General features: G+C 45.7%; 1 protein-coding gene across 4 annotated transcripts in view; it reads right to left on the bottom strand.

Moving 5' to 3' along the window:
• The window catches only part of UBR4 (ubiquitin protein ligase E3 component n-recognin 4), a 179538-nt gene that overhangs the window by 54728 nt on the left and 102206 nt on the right, over positions 1-22604 (bottom strand). For all 4 annotated transcript variants that reach the window (XM_081954563.1, XM_081954560.1, XM_081954562.1 and 1 more), the window contains exons 64-73: positions 19678-19887; positions 13390-13539; positions 10291-10518; positions 8977-9055; positions 8399-8632; positions 8126-8297; positions 5679-5823; positions 4482-4567; positions 977-1064; positions 681-874 (exon numbers count right to left, since the gene is read on the bottom strand). In XM_081954563.1, coding sequence (XP_081810689.1) covers positions 681-874; positions 977-1064; positions 4482-4567; positions 5679-5823; positions 8126-8297; positions 8399-8632; positions 8977-9055; positions 10291-10518; positions 13390-13539; positions 19678-19887 — 1586 coding nt within the window. The remainder of the gene's footprint in view (positions 1-680; positions 875-976; positions 1065-4481; positions 4568-5678; positions 5824-8125; positions 8298-8398; positions 8633-8976; positions 9056-10290; positions 10519-13389; positions 13540-19677; positions 19888-22604) is intronic.

Below are 22604 nucleotides of genomic sequence, written 5' to 3'. Positions count from 1 at the left end.
TACCAATCAATCATCTATCTATATTTCTATCTCATCTATTATTTATCTATCATGTTTATTTCTATTATCTTATTTGTCTATCTATCTTTCTATATCATCATCTATATCTATCTACAACTACATCTATTATCTATTATGTTTATTTATTTCTATTTCTATTATCTTATCATCTATCTATCTATCTATCTATCTATCTATCTATCTATCTATCTATCTCTCTCTCTCTCTCTCTCTCTACCCATCTAACTACCAATCAATCAATCAATCAATCAATCAATCATCTCTCTATATTTTTATCTCATCTATTATTTATCTACTATGTTTTTTTCTATCAACTTATCTATCTATCATATCTATCTTTCTATATCATCATCTATTTCTATCTATCTATAACTATCCAGCATCTATTATCTATATTTCTATCTATTATGTTTATCTCTCTCTATCTCTCTAACCATCCATATCTATTAATCTATCTATTATCCATCTATAATCTGTATCCGTATCCATCTCTCTCTCTCTTTTAAAAAAACCCCATTTCCCTCATGGTGGTGTACAGACAAAACGTTCCAAACAAGAACTGGGGGAAAAAAAAACGTTTAAAGATTAAGGAGAGCTAAAACTGCACTCCGGTCAAGAGATTCGTAGCCGCTTCTTGCGATTCCGCCTATCATCCTTACTTGTTCTTCAGCTCCACGATGGCCTGCACGGTCCGGTTGTTGTAGTAGAGGTTGATGGTCCGGACCATCTTGGTGCGCTTCAGGTCTCCGATCTTGACCGTCACTTTGCTGATGGTGTGGCTGCCGATGAGCTTGACCACTTGCTGGGTGGTGGTGTAACGGGTGTCCACCTTGATGGAGGACAGCTTGATGTACTGGGAGAAAAGAGAGAGAGAGAGAGAGATGGGCTGGAAGAAGCCGAAGGCTGGCAGGGATGGAAAGCCCGGGGTGGGTGGTGGTGGGTGGACGACACTTACGCAGAAAGGCACTTCAGGGTTGTTGCAAACGAGACAGGGGTCACTCTCTAAATAGTAGCCGTCAAACTCCACCAGGCCGGAGAGGGTGCTGGAATGAGGGGAAGAGGAAGGCAGTTGATTTGTGGCTCACCAGCGGCTAGTGGAGCTGGTAGTAGATTCGGACAACGAGGAGGTTGGGGAGGAACCTGGGTCAGTCCTGGAGTCTGGGGAAGGCTCGGATGAGGGCTCTGTGTTGGAGGCAGAGATAGGGCCAGAGCCGTATGCCAGTTATCAGCTGCCTTCAAAGTCAGACATCAGTGAGGCAGAAGAACAGCGGGAGCCTGTTCCCAGTGTGAGTTGCCAAATGAAGGGAACAGCTAAGGAACAAGGGTCGACTTGGGAGTAAGGCCATAGGTGGATGGTGAATGGCCCCTCCCAGAGGAAACAAAAGAGGAGCGAAAGGGGAGTGGAGTTTGCAGGAGACTATTAGTTCATTCCTGCATTCTTGACAAGTATTGCGGCGTCTGTAGTGGTGGGTTGCAGGCGGTACGCCCCGGTACGGGCATACCGGAGCCTGCCCGGAACACCGGGTTCCGGTAGGGTGTTCTGGAGGGCCCACCTGAGCTCCTTGCCTGTCCTTTAAAGCCTTTGGCGCTTCCGCGCATGGCGGGTACAGCACCTGCGCGACGCTCCGCCAAGCATCTGGAGCGTCACGGAGGCCTGCGGAAGCGTCGCTGGCAGGTACGTCCATGTGGGTGACGCCGGGCCCGTTCCAACCATACCAGTTGGAACGGGATCCGGAACCTACCACTGGGCCTCTGAAAGATATCGGCCTGACAAAGGACGGTAATTGTGAGCTATCTTGAAAGACGCTGGGAGAGGAAAGACTTTGCTGGAGAGGAATTCACTGTCAATTAAATAAAAGGGGGTTTATCGGGACGAGGACTCGGCTTCGTGCTGCTGGGGAAGCCTCGGTCAGAACAATTGATTTCTTCTGCTCAGGCCAAAGTCCCAGTTGGCTGCAGCTTTTACCTTCTATGGGGCAGGCCTAATTCTCAAGCAGGACCAGCGCAAAAAAACCTGAATTTCATTCCCTCGCCATTTAACTGCATGAAATATAGTTGGCACCCCACGAGGTCTCCTTTCGCTCACACACTAAAAAAAGGCTGCTTGGAATCAATTTGGAACCATTTCTGGGAAGCTGCAAACTGAGTGGTACAGTGCCTAGAGGTGGAGCTCCCGTCTCACAATCAGGAGGCTGTGAGTTCGATCCTAGGTAGAGGCAAATCTCTCTCTCATCTATCTATCTATCTATCTATCTATCTATCTATCTATCTATCTATCTATCTATCTATCTATCTATCTATCTATCTATCATCTATCATCTATCTATCTATCTATCTATCATCTATCTATCTATCTATCTATCTATCTATCTATCTATCTATCTATCATCTATCTATCATCTATCTATCTATCATAATTCTATCTACAGTATCTATCTATCTATCTATCTATCTATCTATCTATCTATCTATCTATCTATCATCTATCTACAGTATCTATCTATCTATCTATCTATCATCTATCTATCTATCTATCATCTATCATCTATCTATCTATCTATCTATCTATCTATCTATCTATCTATCTATCTATCTATCTATCTATCTATCTATCTATCTATCTATCTATCATCTTCTGTCTATCTGTATCTGTCTTCTTCCTTCCTTCTACTTTCTACTTTTTCATCTTTTTTTCTTTTCTTGTATCTTTCTTCTATCTTCCTTCTTTTTCTTTCATCTATCTATATCTATCATCTATCTATCTATCTATCTATCTATCTATCTATCTATCTATCATCTATCTATCTATCTATCATCTATCTATCTATCTATCTATCTATCTATCTATCTATCTATCTATCTATCTATCATCTATCTATCTATCATAATTCTATCTACAGTATCTATCTATCTATCTATCTACAGTATCTATCTATCTATCTATCTATCATCTATCTATCTATCTATCATCTATCATCTATCTATCTATCTATCTATCTATCTATCTATCTATCTATCTATCTATCTATCTATCTATCATCTTCTGTCTATCTGTATCTGTCTTCTTCCTTCCTTCTACTTTCTACTTTTTCATCTTTTTTTCTTTTCTTGTATCTTTCTTCTATCTTCCTTCTTTTTCTTTCATCTATCTATATCTATCATCTATCTATCTATCTATCTATCTATCTATCTATCTATCTATCTATCTATCTATCTATCTATCTACTATCTATCTATCATCTATCTATCTATCTATCTATCATCTATCTATCTATCTATCTATCTATCTATCTATCATCTATCTATCTATCTATCTATCTATTTTCTATCTATCTATCTATCTATCTATCTATCTATCTATCTATCTATCTATCTATCATCTACCTATCCTATCCTATCTGTCTTCTTCCTTCTTCCTTCTTTCTTTTTCATCTTTTTTTCTTTTCTTCTTCTATCTTTCTACTATCTTCCTTCTTTTTCTTTCATCTATCCATCTATATCTATCATCTATCTATCATCTATCCATCTATCTATCTATCTATCTATCTATCTATCTATCATCTATCTATCTATCTATCTATCATCTATCTATCTATCATCTATCTATCTATCTATCTATCATCTATCTATCTATCTATCTATCTATCTATCTATCTATCTATCTATCTATCTATCTATCATCTAATCTATCCTATCTGTCTTCTTCCTTCTTCCTTCTTCCTTCTTTCTTTTTCATCTTCTTTCTTTTCTTCTTGTCTTCTATCTCCTTCTTTTTCTTTCATCTCTCTCTCTCTCTCTATCATCTGTCTATCTGTATCTATCTGTCTTCTTTCTTCCTTCAACTTTCTACTTTCTTTTTCATCTTTTTTCTTTTCTTCTTCTATCTTTCTTCTGTCTTCCTTCTTTTTCTTTCATCTATCTATCTATATCTATCATCTATCTATCTATTATCTATCTATGTATCATCTATCTATCATCTATCTATCATCTATCATCTATCTATCTATCTATCTATCTATCTATCATCTATCTATCTATCTATCTATCTATCTATCTATCTATCTATCTATCTAATCTATCCTCTGTGGTCTTCCTTCTTCCTTCTTTCTTTTTCATCTTCTTTCTTTTCTTCTTCTGTCTTCTATCTCCTTCTTTTTCTTTCATCTCTCTCTCTCTCTCTCTGAGCACAATGAGAATATATCTGCTGAACAAAACTCCGCACTGGCAACAGGAAGGGCATCTGGCCAGGAAAAAAGTCCGCTCCGTTCAGGCTCCACCCCGCGAGGGATTATGGGGTCTTTAAAGAGGAGGATGAATTTCCAGGCACTGCAGAGTAAATTTGGGTAGCCAGGCAAGTGCCCCCCCTCTCACCTCCAGACAAGAAGCACCCATCCACCCCCACCGCCTCGCCTGTCCCTTCCCGGCTCCCCTCCGCTCTGAACGCGCCAAGCAACCCTCACTTGTAGATGTTGGAGTTGGGGTGATTGGTGAGGATGTGGTTCTGCATCCGGAGGATCTCCACAGCCTTCTGGGAGTATTCCTTGAACTGTAACAGAGACAAAATCAGAAGGACCCCACCTGTGAAACCAGGAGTTTCCCATAAAGCAAACTCAGGTGAGCTACAGGAAAGGGTCCCTGAGTGGCCTGAGGTGGCTTCCTGCATCCTTGGAGAAGTCGGGTTCCAGTAAGAAGGGGGAATGAAGCATTTTCTTCTCAGGTTTTAGCACCCGGGAAAGGTGAGTCACCCTCCCCTACAAACAGGGCAAGCAAGATGGACATCTGAGCTCTGACCTCACCAGCTGAAGCTCTTTTGACCTAGCCTTAGGGTGGCTGTGAAACGCCCCCCTCCTCTTAGGATGGCTCTTGGGATGGCAAACCTCCCGAGTTGTTTTAAACACTTTAAAACGCGCACAGGAGCACCCAGCCCCGCCTGCAGAAAGTCCGGGGGGGTGGGGGCGGGAGAGAGGGAATAAGCAGGGGGAGAAGCAGTGGTGAAATCTACATGTTTTTACTACTGGTTCTGTGGGCGTGGCTTGGTGGGGTCACGTGACTATGTAGTCATGTAAGTGAGGGATCAAAAGGCAGAAACTCACTGTAACCATGTCCTGCTGGAGCAGGGTTGGACTAGATGACCTCCAGGTCTCTTCCAGCCCTGGATTATCCTCTGAAGCTGCATCTATTGCCGGGTTTGTAATCCTTCTTTCTCTCCTGTTTCCCTCCCTCCCTTTCTTTTTCTTTCTTTCTTTCTTCTTTCTCCTTCCTTCCTTCCTTCCTTCCTCCTCTTTCTTTCTTCCTTCTTTCTTTCTTCCTCCCTCCCTCTTTCTTTTCTTCCTCCCTTTCTTTCTTTATTTCTTCCTCCCTCTTTCTTTCTTTCTTTCTTTCTTCCTTCTTCCTTCCTTCCTTCCTTTCTCTTTCTTTCTCTTTCTTTTTCTTCCCTCCTTCTTTCCTTCCTCCCTCCTCCCCTCCTTCCTTCCCTCCTTCCTTCTTTCTTTCTCTCTGTCTTTCTCTCTCTTTCTCAGTACCCCCTACCCTCCCATTTCTGGCCCAGCAGGTTTCAGGGAAGCCTCCTGGGAGCCAAAACGGACCCACCCACCTGCGTTTCCAGAGAACCAGTAGCATTTCACCCCTGGGGAGAAGACACCTTTCCAAGCTCTTACCTTTTTCTCCGTCTGCTGGGTTTTTAGAGAGAAGTAGCCCAGGAGATCCACAAACTGGGCTGCCTTTCGCCCGTAGGCCGGCAGCTCTGGCCAGATCGACCACATCAGGTCCAGTAGCAGCTCTTGCTGGGACTTGTTGGAGTTCCTAAAGGGAAATGCCTACACTCAGTAGCTGCTCTTTGGATTCATGACTAGACTTCATTTAAACGACTAGACTTTATTGCCAAAGGAGGCCAAGCTTGGGCACTTTTAAGACTTGTGGACTTCAATTCTGCTGGCTGGGGAATTCTGGGAGTGGAAGTCCACAAGTCTTAAAGCGGCCAAGCTGGCTGGGGAATTCTGGGAGTTATTTTAAAAAGTGTTTTTGTTTTCTTTCTCATATATACATTCACCAATATACATTCTCATAAGTACTATTGACATTTATATGTTATCCTTTAACATTTATCAAAACTCATTTCAAAAATTAAAAATATAATCGGCGTCGCTTTCCTGTCACCCCCGTACATCCATCTTATTTTACAAGAACCCTTCTACTTCTTCCATCCTCCCAACCTCCCTTCTCTACCTTCTTCTTTCCTCCTCTCCTTTCTCTTTTCTTCTTCCCCTCCCTCTCCCCCGCTCCTCCTCTATTTTACTCTCTCCTCCCACTACCCCCCCCCTTACTTCCTCTCCTTTTCCCTTTCTTCTTTCCCTCTCCTCCCTCCTTCCGTTGTTGTGTTTACTTATTTTCTTCTTCACTCTGGTGGATTTCCGGGTGGAATTCAAGCAAACTCAAGGTTCCATGTTTATCGTATTTTTCGGAGTATAAGACGCACCGGAGTATAAGACGCACCAAGATTTTGAAGAGGCAAATTTAAAAAAAAATGTTTTTGCACTCTGCAGGCCTCCCAAAAATGACCCGTTTTTGCAAAAATTGACCTTTTTTCCGTCAAAAAAAAGGGCAGGCATAGCCTTTAGGAGGCTTGTAGATTGCTCCTGGAGGGTGGGGTGGGGAACTGGCGGGGGGGCATTTTTGCTTCCAGGAGCATTCTAGAAGCGTCCTAAAGGCTATCCACGGCCATTTTTGCAAAGGGGGCAGGGTTTCAGCAGGCCAAAAATGCTGTATATAAGACGCACCCAGATTTTCACCCTCCTTTTTGAAGGGAAAAAGTGCATCTTGTAACTCTGAAAAATACGGTACATAAAAATAAATTCCCTCTTCCACATTTTACTTTCATTATGATAGTTCCACAGATGTCATCTTTTAACTGCACAGTTGTATAGTAATACGTTTCTGTTTTTTCCCTTCCCCTCCCCTTAGTTCAGGGGTGTCCAAACTTGGGAACTTTAAGACTTGTGGACTTCAATTCTCAGAATTCCCCAGCCAGCCATGCTGGCTGGGGAATTCTGGGAGTTGAAGTCCACAAGTCTTAAAGTTCCCAAGTTTGGACACCCCTGTCTTATACCAATCATAAAACCTGTTCCAAACTTCATAATATTCCGATTCCCCTTTATTTTTTAGCTCGAGGGTGAGCCTATCTGCTTCTGCGGAGGCCAAAATTCTCCTATTTACGTCTAACTTTGATGGTGTGTTTTCTTTTTTCCCCAATACTGCGCATACGTTATATGCGCCGCAGTTAATACATGTATAATTAGATAGAGTAAATATTTCTTATACCCCTCCGGTATTATCTCTAGGAGAAAAAAATCCAGTTTGGATAAAATCTGATCTCTCAGCATTTCTTCCGACCATGATTGCATCATTTCCCAGTATCTTTTGGCCTCATTGCATGCCCACCACGTACGATAAAAAGTGCCTGGTGTTGTTGTTGTTTTTTTGCACTTCCAACAATTGGGGGCCACTATTTGGGCACGTTATTGAGGCCGGGCGCATGCGTGGAAGGGCCTTGCGAGCAAACTGCATGCACAGAGGGGCATACGGGCCCGCGAACTGGTGATAACAAAATGAAAATCTGTCCCACTGCTGGACAGATCCACTCACTTGGTGCCAGGAATTCCTGGCTGGGGAATTCTGGGAGTTGAAGTCCACAAGTCTTAAAGTTCCCAAGTTTGGACACCCCTGCCTTAGTTAAATTGTGTGTCATCTGGGTTGCTTGATCTGTAATCCTTTATTCATATTCCTTTTCTAACCAATCATAAAATCGCCCCCATGTCCTGAAGTACACCAATTCCTCTTTGTCCTTTAGGGAATTCTGGGAGTTGAAGTCCCAAAATCTCAAAATGGCCAAGCTTGGACACTCCTGTTTTATCGGATTCTACCTCTTTGTCCTTGGATCTCCATGTTCTACAGGTGTTTTTTTTTTTTTTAAAGCAACGGGTCTTAAAATAAAGATACAAACATCCCGTTCTGGATGCTTTTTCCTCTTCTCAGCCCTGGGGGAGGAATGAACGCTCCTGGGACCTGGATGGGCGGAGCTCGGCTTGCCCAGGGATGGGCTACTCACCGGTAGATGTGCAGAGTCAGACAGTGGGCCTGCCAACGCACCGACGACGAGTTGGACTCCAGCAGGAAGCAGCGCAGGAACTGAATCAGAGTCTCCTTGTCGGCAAATTTGTTCAGCTGGTTCACCAGAGCGGTGCAGAGCTGGTCTTCCTGGCTGCCCGAGGAGCCGTCTCCTGGGAGAGAATTCAGAGGGCTCAGCGATGGCACTGCCAACCGTCAGAGGACCGCGGGTAATGTGGCGCCCGCCAGCCCAAAGGCCACCCGGCCTCCTCACCCTCTCGCTCCTTCTCCTTGTCTTCCTTCTTGCTCTTCTTGGTGGAGGATTTGCTTTGCCCGGACGGCTGGCCTGAGCTTGACCCTCCGGGGGCTGAAGTGCCCGAAGACCCCGCCGAAGCCGACCCAGAGACGACCTTGCTGCCACAGAGGGCGCAGGAGAGCAGCTGCAGGAGGACGGGCGAGACGCCCTCGTCGACCAGGAAGCTGACTTGCAGGAGGAAATAGAGGACGGCTGGAAGAAGAAGAGGAGGAGGAGGAAGAGAAGAGGAAGGTTGGTTTTTCTTCCACACTCATGAACAAGCACCCCTTAAATCCGATTTCTGCAAGACGTTATGGCCAAGCAGAGGCAGGCGGGGACAAGCCCACTGCAAAAGTGCTGAGTGGGGGGCAGCTTAGGTTCTACAAGCAGAAGTTCTGGTGCAACTGGCCAGGAACTAGGAATCTTTGTCCCTTCCTGGCTGCTTCCCATCAGCCCCCCCACCTCCCCCGACCCAACAGCCAAAAGAAGAGTACGGGGCCCCCGTTGGATCCTCTGGAGCGGGGCCACCGTTCTTTTTAAACCCCCAAGGGACTTACAATCGTCTTTGATGCAGAATTTTTGCCAGTTGACCGTGCGCTGGGTGGCAATTTCGGCACAGGCCTTCAGGTGCTCCATCTGGAAGGGGCACAAGAGAGGAGGAGGAGGAGGAGGGATGGAGGAGGAGAAGTGGTGGGGGGGATGGAGGAGAAGGGCGAGGAGGAGAAGGAGGAGTGATGGAGGAGGAGGGGCGTGCAGTACAAGGGATGGAGGAGGAGGAGGAGGGATGGAGGAGAAGGAGGAGGGGAGAAGGAGGAGGGATGGAGGAGGAGGGGATGCAGGAGGAGGGACGGAGGAGGGAAGGAAGAGGAGGATGGAAGGAGGAGGAGGATAAAAGTTTTTGGGGGAACATCTGTAAAGGCCAGATGTTTGTTTGAACAAATGGCACCCAGAGAACTTTAATACCGATATGAAAACTGGGCTTCCCTGTGTTATTTTATGCCAAGTCCAGATGTTGCTGACTTACGACGCCTGCCATAAGTGGGCTCAGAACTCTGGGGAGCCACGGTTCTCTCAACCGGGAGGTTTGAGCTCATGGCTGCATCTTTACCGAAGCTCTCGCTTCTCTTCAGCCCAGAAACTCCCCAAGCTCCTTTGGAAGAGTTCACAATCTCTCTCTCTCCTCTTCCCATCAAACTCAAGACCTGGACCATCCTGGGAAAGGCTGGGCCCCGCCTTCCACATCCATGGGGCAGATGGCAGGAGAAACGGGAGAGAATCTCCAAGCAAGGGAGAGATTGGGGGCTCAAAGGCCTATAACCATGATGGCGAACCTATGGCACACATGCCACAGAGCCCCTCTCTGCGGGAAGACAAACTGTCGCCCACCTCAACATGCGTGCGCGCCTCCCGCCAGCTAGCTGGTTTTCATGTCTCTGTCGTGCATGCGCTGGGGGGGGCGCATGTAGGAGACAAGTGTGCGGGATCGAGGGGCCGAGGGGAGCACGGTGTGTATGTGTGCAGGCCCAGGAGGCTGCAGAGAGGCCTACTGGGCCCAAAACAGGATGTGGGGCGGTCACGTGTGCATGCACGGGGGAGGGGGAGCACAGGGGAGGGTCGTGCACGCATATGAAGGGGGGCAGGGGCGGGACACGTGGGGGAGGTTACGTACGCATTGCATTATGGGTGTGGGCGCGCACAAAAAGGTTAGCCTATAACAAACCGAGGGGTTTATCCACACAAAGAGGATGGACCGAAGGTTGCAGAATTCCTTCTCAAGGTGCTTCGGCCAAACTCCGAAGGCGCGCGCACGTACACACACACACACACACACACACACACACACACCACACGCAAACTGTTTCCCCGCTTACCAAACTGATGAGGGTGTCGTACTGCAGGGCGGAGCCGGAGCTGGCGGTGACCACGCTGGCCCTGAGGAAAATGCCTTGCTCCTCCAGCAGCTTCTTGATCCCCCGGACGTGGGAATCGAGGGTGTGCAGGTCCCGCAGCTGGCGGTACTTCTCCTTGGAGCCGCAGATGAAGAGGAGCAGCTTGCGCACCTGACGCCGCACGTAGGGGGTCTGTTGGATCATCAGGTACTGGAAGGAAGGAGAGAGGGCATCAGAGCTTTCCGAAAGCTGGCTTTCTGGGGAAAGGTTCTGCCTTCACGGCAGAATGAGACAACTCACCATGGCCAACTCTACTATGGCCAACTCGCCGTGATCAACTCTACTATGGCCAACTCACCATGTCAAGGCACCATCGGCAACTCTCCACAGCCAATTTTACCATGGCCAACTCTACCATGGCCAACTCGCCATGGGAGAACTCACCAAGGCAACGCACCATGGCCAATTTGCCATAGGCAACTCTACTATGGCCAGCTCTACCATGGCCAACTCTACTATAGCCAACTTGCCATGGCCAATTCTACCACGACTAACTCTACCGTGGCCAACTTGCCATGGTCATCTTGCCGTGGTCAACTTACCATGGCCAACTCACCATTGGCCAATTCAACAATTCAATTTAATTGGACTTCTGGGGCTGACGTCGCCACAACACAATATGCAATCTTGGAGCTCCAGGTTTGCTGTTGAAATCTCTGTTGCTGGATGGTCCTTTTTGGATCAAAACCATCCGGTAGAGACGGTGATAGAGAAGAGTACGTCCTGCTGATCTCAGGGGCATCGCAAAGCCCCTGATCGATCCAGGAGCAGCTTTTTTTTTGGCTACAAGAGAAACAGCTAATGAAGCTGCTCAACATTGGGACAGCCCTCTGCAACGGAAACAGTGCAGGAGAGAGAGTGTGTCGAAATTGGTGAGATAAATTTTATTATTAGAAAACACCCAAAAAGAAGTAGAGTAAAATTAAAATTGAAGATAGAAGTGAACAAGCGGCGGATTAGCTTGAATTAAAACTATTGTGTTATCTTTTTTTTTCTTTAATTTCGTTTCTTTTCTATGGATGGAATTTTTACAAATGCCTCTTACTTTTAAATTGGACTGGTCCTTTTTCTCCTTCTTCTATTTTTTTCCATTATTTGTATTTGTGGACTAAGAATCTCTTTCCTCTAAATGCTCGGCCGGATTAGAACTTTTAAACACTTTTTTTTTCGTATTCCTAAATTCGGAGCTTAAAGAAGGAGCTAAAAGTAGAGAAAAAAGAAGTAACACTGCCATCTAGAGGCTGGAGGCTTGGTTACATCTGTTATCTCAAGGCCATTGGCTTTGCTTATTGAAAGGGACAGAGAGAAAACACGTCTTGTTTATACAGGTGTTCTTTTGGAATAACACTGAATTTATATGAAACCTATCAAAAGTCTTGGATGTCCTAGTGGCAGTGTTTACAACTTGGAAAGATGGCGCAACATGAAGAAGAAGAGGAATTAACATTGCAAAGAATTATGTTGGAATTCAAAAAATCCTAATAAGCACAGAAAGAATAGAAAAAAATCTGGAATTTATAGAACAAAGGACAGAAGGAATGGAGGGAAGAGCTGAGAATATTGATGAACCAATGATGAAAGTTGAAGATAGAGTTCAAAAAATCGCAGTAAAACATGAACAAAGTGTTTTGAAAATTGTTGACGCTGACAGTAAACCGAGAGAGGAGGGAAATGATACGTGTGGAGCACTAAAAGGAGAGGTAGACGAACTGGAACTCTATCTCATGCTTCAAAACATAGATGAATAAAGGGGAGAAAACTTGGCAGAAACAATGATAGTATTTTTGGCAGAAGCACCAGTGATAACCAAAGCCCAGCTGATGAAAGGAACAGACGGAGGGTCTCGAGTCTTTATAAAATATGCAATGAACAACAAGTTGCCAAGAGAATTTCACATAAGACTTATCAAGAAAATATTTAGAACACAGATTCTACAAATGGCAAGAGATATTGGACTGCACTACTACTGGAAGGATACAGGATGATGAAATGAAATGTCACAATAAAACTAAGCTGAATGTAGTTAAATTTTGAGTATTATGTATAAGGTAAAGTAATAATAGTTATAGTTAAATAAATGATTAATAATGATAATAATGCATTCATTTATACTAGATCGACAATATGGAATTTTATATAAGTTGTAAGTGAAGCCCATGGAGATGATGTGGAAAAGCTTTTTTTCTTATAAAAGATAAACAAATCTATATAGAATAGAATATAAAGATGTATTACCATTGGATGAGTCCAGGATGATGTAATGAAATGCCATAATATAAATTTACTTTAGATTTAGTATACATTAATAGCTATATTCAATGAATGTTTAATAATCATAATAATTGTATACATATATATTAGATTGATGATATGAGCAATGGAATGTGCTGAAATACGTAAGCTGATATACGATATTAAAGAAACTATTATAATATAATAATAACGTATACAAATATACTTGATTGATAATATGTGACTTCATATAAAATTTAAGGGATGACTATGGAAAGGAAGCACAAAAACCTTGTAACCAATCGACACACTGTATGGAATGGAAGATGTTTTTATGTTATGTGTTGTGTTTGTTTATATTTGTTTAAAAAAATAAAAACTTTAACTAAAAAAAAACAATTCAATTTAATTGTTTTAAATAATTTTTAAAATATTTTCATTTTTGTCATTCACGTTTCATTTTGTCCCTCCTTTGGCATCCTTTCTTGCTGTCCCATGGCAAGTTGGCTGTGTTGAGTTGCCGTAGACCTGCTTTTATGGAGACGTGAGAGAAAGGAGGGAGGCTTTTTCTTCCCTGGACCTTAGGTTAATGACTCCCCACCTGCCAGCTACCCAAATGGTACATCCCATCTTAAGTCTTTAAACCCCCCTCTCCCCTAAAGCAGAGCAAAGTGGCTTTAGGGCAGGAGAGCCTGAACATCAAACCTGCATACCGACTCCGCCAAGGGGGCTCTGCATTTAACAGCTTCTGGAGCCCCACCTGTGAGTGGGTCAATGTAAGAGACGAACCTCGGACAAGAAGTAGAACCACGAATGATCGAAGACGGGGGGCGGGATGCGGGAGTTGGTGTCGGCGATCTTCTTGATCTGATAAGGCAGCCGCAGGACCATCTCCGTCAGAAGCTGAGTGTAGGCCTCGAAGACGTCGGCCGCATGACCCTGGGGTGGGGGGAGCAACAAGAAGAGGGAGTTTAACCACCCCTGAAAATCCCCCCCCCCCAGGTTCTTCATACTCTTTGGAGAAGTTGTCTTTCAAAGCTACAAGTCCCTGCTCTTGAAAGAGCTCAAAACCAGAAGAGCAGCAGAAGGCTTATAAACTTAAGATTGCACACCGGAACAACTTGTTGTGGCCCCCCAGCGGAGCTGGTGGCAGACTCAGACAGTGAGGAGGTTGGAGAGGAACATGGGCCAATCCTGGAGTCTGGGGAAGGCTCTGACAAGTGCTCTGCATCAAAGGCAGAGATGGGGTCAGGGCTGTCTGACAGTTATTAGCTGCCTTCGGAGTCGGGGCAGCTAATAACTGTGGGGCGGAAGAACAGCTGGAGCCTGTTCCCGATGTGCGCATGTGCAGAGCTGCCAGAGAAGGGAACAGCTAAGGAACAAGGGTTGACTTAGGAGTAAAGGCACAGGTGGACGGTGAATGGCCCCTCCCATAGGGAATAAAGAGGAGCAAAAGGGGAGTGGAGTTTGCAGGAGACAATGAGTTGAATTCATTAGGGGGAAGATCTGTTCTTGACTTCTTGCCAAGTAATTGCTGCTACAGCTTGGAGTTTAGAAGATATCGGCCTGGCAGCTCTCCAAGCTTGATCAAGGTCTGCAGTTGTGAATTCACCCTTGAAAGACTGTTTGCCAGGACTTTCCTGGATATGAATGAGAGGACTTCATATTAGCTTAATAAAAACAAGGAGTCTGCTTCCTGATTTGGTAAAGCCTAGGCCAGAACAGGTTAAAAGGAGCCTTTTTTTTGATGCTCAGCTTCCCCAGCTCCCAGGGGGAGCAGTCGTGGTCTTCCTCCCTGCCCTGGCTCTTCTGGGCCTCTTTTGTTCAAGGCCGGACATCTCTCCGTTTCAGGAAATCGCCCGTCTCCTGGCCCAGGAGGAAGCCACGCTCAGCACCGACCTGCAGCAGGGCTACGCTCTCAAGAGCATCACCGGTAGGGCAGCCGCAAGGTCCCCCTCCTCACCCCACCCCTTTGGTTTTCTTGGGCTCTGGGGAGCCGCGTGGACGGTGAATGGCCCCTCCCATAGGGAATAAAAGAGGAGCAAAAGGGGAGTGGAGTTTGCAGGAGACAACGAGTTCAATTCATTAGAATGAAGATCTGTTCCTGACTTCTTGCCAAGTAATTGCTGCTAATTGGCGTTTGGAAGATATCGGCCTGGCAGCTCTCCAAGCCTGATCAAGGTTTGAAGTTGTGAAATCTCTTGAAAGACTGTTGACCAGGGCCTTGCTGGAGAGGAATTCCCTTTAAACTAAATAAAAGGGGTTTTATTGGGACAAGGAGTGGGCTTCATGCTTTTGGGAAGCCCAAGTCAGAACACAACTAGACACAAGAACAGCTTTTCTCTGCATGCCATCACTCAGCTAAACGACTAATCCCCACAACACTGCCAAAACTATTTGCTAAGACTATATTACTATTCTTCTTCTCATCCTTCCTAGTACCTATCTCCTTTCTCATGAGTATAACCTTGTTGCTTGTATCTTTACGATTTATATGGTTTTCCTTCGTTTCCTAGTACGATTTGTATTGATTGCTTATTTAGTATCCCATGACTATCACTAAACATTGTAGCTTATGATTCTTGATGAATATATATTTTTTTTGTGTGTGGACACTTACAGCTTACGCACCAAAGACAAAATTCCCTTGTGTGTCCAATCACACTTGGCCAATAAAGAATTCTTAAGGTGTTTATAAACCTAGATTTAAACGTGATGCTCAACCAGAGGTGGAATTCTGCTGATTCGGACCAGTTCACCCGAAAGCAGTAAGTGGGTAGTGGCCCGCCTGCATGGCATCCCATTTAGGACCTTTTTTAAGCAAAGCACATGCACAGAAGGATGAGCGCATGTACGGCACATGAGAGCAAAGCAAGAGAGAGGGTACACACTCACATTTGCAAACCAGTAGGGAAAGTAAGTGAATGCTATCCCTGTACTCGGCGCTTATAAACCTAGATTTAAACATGGTTTTTGGACTGTGTATATGCCAGCTACAAATCCTGTTGATTGCTCCCGAAGAATGACAGCTGGGCTCAAGGCTCAAACTACACAGCCAACCAAATATGCTACAAATCCGAACAGGGTTGACCAACCTTGGTGACTTTAAGATTAGTACACTGAAGTCCACTAGTCTTAAAGTCTCCAAGGTTGGAAACCCCCGACTTAAGAGGATGGAGCGAAGAGTCATCTTTATTAGGACGTTTTTTGTATATTTCTTTTTTTTTAAAAAAAAAGGAAAAGCTTTTAAAAGCATGCTCGTGGGGGCCACAACCACAGCTTTGGCACACAATTAACTCTCAGCAACCCCAGGAAAGGCAAAAGCACCCAAGGGGAGACTTTTGAAGTCGCGTGGTTCCTTTTTAATTTTTTTTTTTTTTTTTGCCCTTCCTTCTTCCTTCGCAACGCTTTGGCTGAGATTTTGCTCTTTTACTTTCTGCTGTGGAGATGAATGTTAAATGACAGGAAAGGGGGAAAAAAAGCTAGAGTAACAAGCTGGGATGTTGCCCCGGGTTAAAAAAAAAAGAAGAAGAAGAGGAACATAAGCTACGCCACATCCTCACCAATCCTTAATACCGCTCTCTTCCTACAGCTGGGAAGGGAGGGGGGGGAGAGAGAGAGAGAGAGAGAGAGGAAAAAACAGGAGAAATGTGAACGCAGCAAGCCCCTTTGAAAGAAAGGAATAAAAGGGATTAAAAATTGCAACCGTCACTGCAGGCCATAAGAATTTGAGCAGGCTCTATTCTTCCAGAAAACAGCACCCGAACATTTAATTCGGCTTATTCCATTGTGAACTGAGCGTAGGAGAGGGGGGTAAAAAAAAAAGAACACACCGAAACTGCACCGCCAGATGCCAGGAATAAAGACAGGTGGTTAAAGTAGGACAAGATCTGCTTTTAAGGGAGGGGGGGGGGTGAGGCTGGCCAAAATCGCAAGCAGGCCATGTTAAATGCTTGCTTGCGAGATCCCTGAAACAGGCCCTGCCGCACAGCAAGGGGAAAGGGTGCTGCGGTAAAAGGCTCCCCGCAGGATTGCCTGGGAGGCTACAACTTCCTCTCCGCGACCTGTTTTCCTTCTTGCCTTCTGGGACGGCGGGGCGGGGTGGGGTGGGGTGGGGCAGCTTCGTGGTACCCAAAGAACACCCAGATTCGCCCACAGCTTTGTTCCACAGAGTATTGACCTCAAGCTTCCTCTTTTCATGATGTATTCCAAATGGAGACTTTATATAAACACTGGAAGTTTTTAAGAAGGGATTGCCTAAGCAGAGGGTTGGACTAGAAGACATCCAACGTCCCCTCCAGCCCCATTCCATTCCATTCTATCCGACCCTTTTATTCTATCCTACCTTACCCTACCCTACTCTTCCCTTCCCTTCTACCCTACTCTACCCTTCTATTCTCTTTACTCTATTCTATTCTACTCTATATTCCATTCTATTCTATTCCTATTTTATTCCATTCCATTCCACCCTATCCTACCCTTCTATTCTCTCTATTCAATTCTATTCCTATTCTATTCTATTCTATCCTACTCTTCCATTCCATTCTATTCTACCCTACCCTTCCATCCATTCCATTCCATTCTACCCTACCCTATCCTATCCTACCCTTCTATTCTATTCTATTCCATTCTATTCTACCCTTCTATTCTCTCTATTCTATTCCACTCCACCCCACCCTTCCATTCTACCCTACCCTATCCTACCCTATTCTACCCTTCTATTCTATTCCTATTCAATTCTATCCTACTCTTCCATTCCATTCTATTCTACCCTACCCTACCATATCCTATCCTACCCTTCTATTCTATTCTATTCCTATTCTATTCTACTCTTCCATTCCATTCTATTCTACCCTACCCTTCCATCCATTCCATTCCATTCCATTCTACCCTACCCTACTCTACCCTACCCTATCCTACCCTTCTATTCTATTCTATTCTATTCCATTCTATTCTCTTCCATTCCATTCTATTCTACCCTTCTATTCTCTCTATTCTATTCTATTCCACTCCATCCCACCCTTCCATTCTACCCTACCCTACCCTATTCTACCCTTCTATTCTATTCCTGTTCTATTCTATCCTACTCTTCCATTCCATTCTATTCTACCCTACCATATCCTATCCTACCCTTCTATTCTATTCCATTCTATTCTCTTCCATTCCATTCTACCCTTCTATTCTCTCTATTCTATTCTATTCTATTCTATTCCACTCCACTCCACCCTTCCATTCTACCCTACCCTACCCTACCCTTCTATTCTATTCTATTCCTATTCCATTCCATCCTATCCTACCCTTCTATTCTATTCTATTCCTATTCTATTCCATTCCACCCTATTCTACCCTTCCATTCTACCCTATCCTACCCTTCTATTCTATTCCATTCTATTCCATTCCACCTTACCCTTCCGTTCCATTCTACCCTACCCTATCCTACTCTTCTATTCTATTCTATCCTACTCTTCAATTCCATTCTATTCTACCCTACCCTTCTATTCTCTCCATTCTGTTCTATTCTATTCTATTCTATTCTACACTACCATTCTATTCTACTCTATCCTACCCTTCTATTCTCTCTATTCTATTCTATTCTATTCTCTATTCTATTTCTTAATTCTTAATTTTATTCTATTCTATTCCTTATTCCATTCCATTTTATTCTGTATCCTATTCCATATTCTATATTCTCTTCTCTTCTCTACTAACGTATGTTACGTATGGGTAGCCATTTTTTTTCCCAGTGCCGTTGTAACTTTGAACGGTCGCTAAATGTTGTAAGTCGAGGACAACCTCTGCTTCGAAAGCAGGCAACAGAATTGCATTTTTAACGGGGGCCAGGGTGCTCACACGTTTTTTTAAAAAAAAGACAATAAAGGGGATCTCAATCTTAACTTAACAATCCAATGTTTTTCTCCAGCTACGTTCCGAAGACTCTGCATCCTTCATTCAGCTTCCACAACTAAACCTGTGATTCCAAGATCCACCTGGGCGACACGCGTCTAAGAGGGACACCATTTAACCGCCTGCCGTCTTTCAACCATGGTCAGCGGCACACGCCCAGCTTTTTTTCTGTTTAAACGGAACCCCCCCCCCCCCCCAAATTAAATTTGAGACCGAAGAATTAAATTAAGCACAGGACCAGAACTTGGAATTGCAGGTTAACTCAGCGTTCCCGCTGCCAGCGGTTCGATCTTAACCGGCTCAAGACTGACTCAGCCTTCCGTCCTTCTGAGGTCGGTAAAATGAGGAGCCGGATTGTTGGCGGGGGGAGGGGGGAGGGAGGCGATAGGCTGACTCTGTCAATTGCTTAGAGAGGGCTGTAAAGCACTGTGAAGCAGTATAGAAGTCTAAGGGCTATTCCTTCTTTCCTTCCTTCTATGGTGCCCAGTGGTTAGAATGCAGTATTGCAGGTTAATTCTGCCAACTGCCAGCAGTTCGATCAGACCGGCTCAAAGTTGACTCAGCCTTCCGTCCTTCCGAGGTGGGTAAAATGAGGACCCAGATTGTGGGGGGGGGGCATAGGCTGACAGCACAACCACTTAAAAGAGGGCTGCAAAGCCCTGTGAAGCGGTATATAAGTCTAAGTACTATTGCTATCTTCCTTCCTTCCTTCCTTCTTCCCTCCCAATGGTTAGAATATAGCATTGCAGACTAACTCTGCCCACAGCCAGCAGTTCGATCCTGACTGGCTCAAGGTTGACTCAGCCTTCTGTCCTTCCGAGGTGGGTAAAATGAGGACCCAGATTGTTGCGGGAAGAGGCTGACTCTGTCAACCGCTTAGAGAGGGCTGCAAAAGCCCTTTGAAGCGGTATATAAGTTTATAAGCTATTGCTATTGCTACCGTGTTCCTAATTCTTCAAGATCTGAAGTTCTGGCCACTCCTTTAAGAGTTTTTTTTTTTAAAAATCAGATCCTGGGAAGGGAATGTTAACATCCATCCCCCGGTCCTATGAATGAGTGTTGAATGCTAGCTGGAGGATTCTGGGAGTTGTAGTCCACGCACCTTAAAAGAGGCCAAGAGGCTGAGAAACACCCAACAAGAGGCAGGGAGTCATTTTGCTACCGCCGTCTCACCTTGACATACTGTCGCAGAAAGAAAGGGCTCATGTCGGGCGGAGAGGCGGTGGTATGGGGCTTCAGGAGCTGGCTGGTGGGCACGGGCTCCTCGTCGTTCTGCTGGTTCTTCCAGTAGTCCAACAGGGACTTCAGGACGTGAAGGCAATAGTCCACAGCTCCGGAGCTCAGTAAAGCAGCCGCGGTGGCGCTCGAAATCAAGGACGACGACTGCGGGAGATAGAGAGAGAGAGAAAGCATGTGAAGGGACCTGGCGCTCTTCCTTTGGCAGACCAAACGGCCCAGCTCAGGGATGGGTTGCTGCCGACATTACTGCCGGTTCCGTGCGTGTGCGCATTTGCACATTAAAAATGTCTGCGCGTGCGCAAAAACGTTAAAACGACGAAAGGAAATGACCCTTCTGCAAAGGAAGTTGTTCTGCCCATGTGCAAAGCCGAAAATCAAGATGGCGCCGCCGGAAGAGGAGGAAGAACAGTTCGGGGACATGGCAGAGCTGGGGCACTGCCGGTTCCAGCGAGGCAGGCTGCCAAGTTACGACCGGTTTGACCAAACCGGTCCAAACTGGTAGGAACCCAGCTCTGGCCCAGCCACAGGAAACTCAAAGTAAAAAGCCTAGATGTGTTGAGACTATAGGTTTCCAAATTCCTAGAACTAACCTCTATAACTTTATAGAGATTGGGGAAGATTGGCCTATACCAGGGGTGTGAAACTCAAGGCCCTGGGGGCCAGATCTGGCCTGCGGGTTGCTTAGATCTAGTCCATGGGGCTGTCCTGGAAACAGTGAAGGAGCCAGGATCCCAAGTCTCCTGTTCCACCCTGCTGACCATCTGGGGGAAGGAGATGGTGATGTGAGAGCGATGGAAGTCAAGGCCTCTGGGCTCCTGAGCTCAGCCAAAGAGGACGGGATTTGGGTGATGAATTCAATTGCCAGCATCTCTTTCTCATTTGCTCATTGAGTCATCATTTTATGCTGTTTTTTTTTTAAAAAAAAAACTCATTGCTGTGAAATAGTGTATTACACACACACACACAGATGGGAAGGACTGGGGGTGAAAAATGGAAAAATTGGGAGGAAAAAAACAACCACCAATTTTTCTGGCATTTTTTTTTTCCAGGCCTTCTTCCCATCTCTAAAAGGTAAAGGTAAAAGTTCCCCTCGCACATATGTGCTAGTCGTTCCCGACTCTAGGGGGCGGTGCTCATCCCCGTTTCAAAGCCGGAGAGCCAGCGCTGTCCGAAGAAGTCTCCGTGGTCACGTGGCCGGCGTGACTCAACTCCCGAAGGAGCACGGAGCGCTGTTCCCTTCCCACCAAAGGTGGTCCCTATTTTTCTACTTGCATTTTTTTACGTGCTTTCGGACTGCTAGGTTGGCAGAAGCTGGGACAAGTCACGGTAGCTCACTCCGTTAGGCGGCGCTAGGGATTCGAACAACCGGACTTTCTGATTGAGAAGCTCAGCGTCTTAGCCGCTGAGCCACCACGTCCCCATCTCTACACCTACCTCAAAAAGATTTTTAAAATATGTATTTAAAAATAAATCCCGATTTCATTCACTAAAGACAAGGCAGCCAGGATCCAGCCTGGGGGGATTCCGTCTCCTTCCTTCTCAAAGGCTTCTGATAGCTGGGCAGGGAAAAGACCCTTCTCTGCCCAAGCCTCTGCCATGCCAGCAGAAGTCTGACCCAGAGCCAAGGCGGCCAGCGGGGCATTCTCACTGGCATCAATGCCATTTTCCCTCAGGGAGAAGGGGACCGGGTGTGGGAGTGGAGGCAAATCATCACTTGCAAGATAGAAGCCCAGCATTTCCCAATGTTAGAGCCCGGGTGGCACAGTACTGCAGGCTACTTCTGCTGACTGCTGGCTGCCAGCAATTTGGCAGTTCAAGTCTGACCGGCTCAAGATTAACTCAGCCTTCCGTCCTTCCGAAGTCGGTAAAACGAGGACCCAGATTGTTGGGGGCAAGAGGCCGACTCTGTAAACCGCTTAGCGAGGGCTGTAAAAGCACCCTGAAGCGGTGTATAAGTTTAAGGGCTATCTCTATGATAATGCTATAGGCAACCTTGAACCCAGGACTTTCTGCGGAGTAAGATCAGGGATGGTCCTACCAGCCTGGGCACGGCCAGGCGATGCAAGAACACTCGTCCAGACCACCTCGGGGTTCTCCATGGCCTGTAGCCCCCCTCCCTACCCCACCCCGAGGCCAAGCAAGCAGGAGGGACAATGAAGGCTTATTTTAAATGTATTGTCTTTTAAATTCGGTTTGTTTTTTTGGATATGGGTTTAATTTTTTTTTAACTTTTGGGATGTATGTTTTTTAATGTAGTATGCCGCCCTGAGTCCTTTTGGAGAAGGGCGGCATATAAATCCAAATAAACAAACAAACAAACAATAAACGAAGGCCAGTCCCAAGGACTGGGGTGTGTGTGTGTTTGCGCCCGGTCCAGCAGACTCCAGGTGACCCCGAGAGAAGCCACAGACTGGCCATCGGGGGCCTAGGGCAAATGCCACCCCCACTTTTTAGCCTTTGATATCCTTCTAAAAAGAGCAGCAACAGGAGCCCCCTACCCTTCAGAAGGCAGCTTAGTTTAAAAGAGGCCTGCAGGAGGAGGGAGGGAGAGAGAAAGAGAGAGAGAGAAAGAAAGAGAGAGAGAGAGGCAAAACAGCAATCAGCTCTGGAGTCTAATCTCCCCTCGACACACATGCCGGTGGGCACCGAGCGGAGGATTAAGAGGAGGAGAGAGGGGCTCCCAACCCTTTCATTTGCCTCCCCTTCAAACGAGGAGCTGCTGAAAAGTCCTCTCCTCTCCGTTCCTCTGGAATTCGGCCAGTTGCACGATGGAAGGGGAGGCGGACGCGCTTTTGAAGAGCCGCCAGGAGACGCCTGGGCTCTCTCGCCCCCAATGGTCATCTGCACTTTGACAGGTTTTG

This window comes from Natrix helvetica (genome assembly GCF_964273705.1).
Source record: "Natrix helvetica genome assembly, chromosome: 5".
NCBI lineage: Eukaryota > Metazoa > Chordata > Lepidosauria > Squamata > Natricidae > Natrix > Natrix helvetica.
This window is presented reverse-complemented; position numbering and strand designations above follow the sequence as displayed.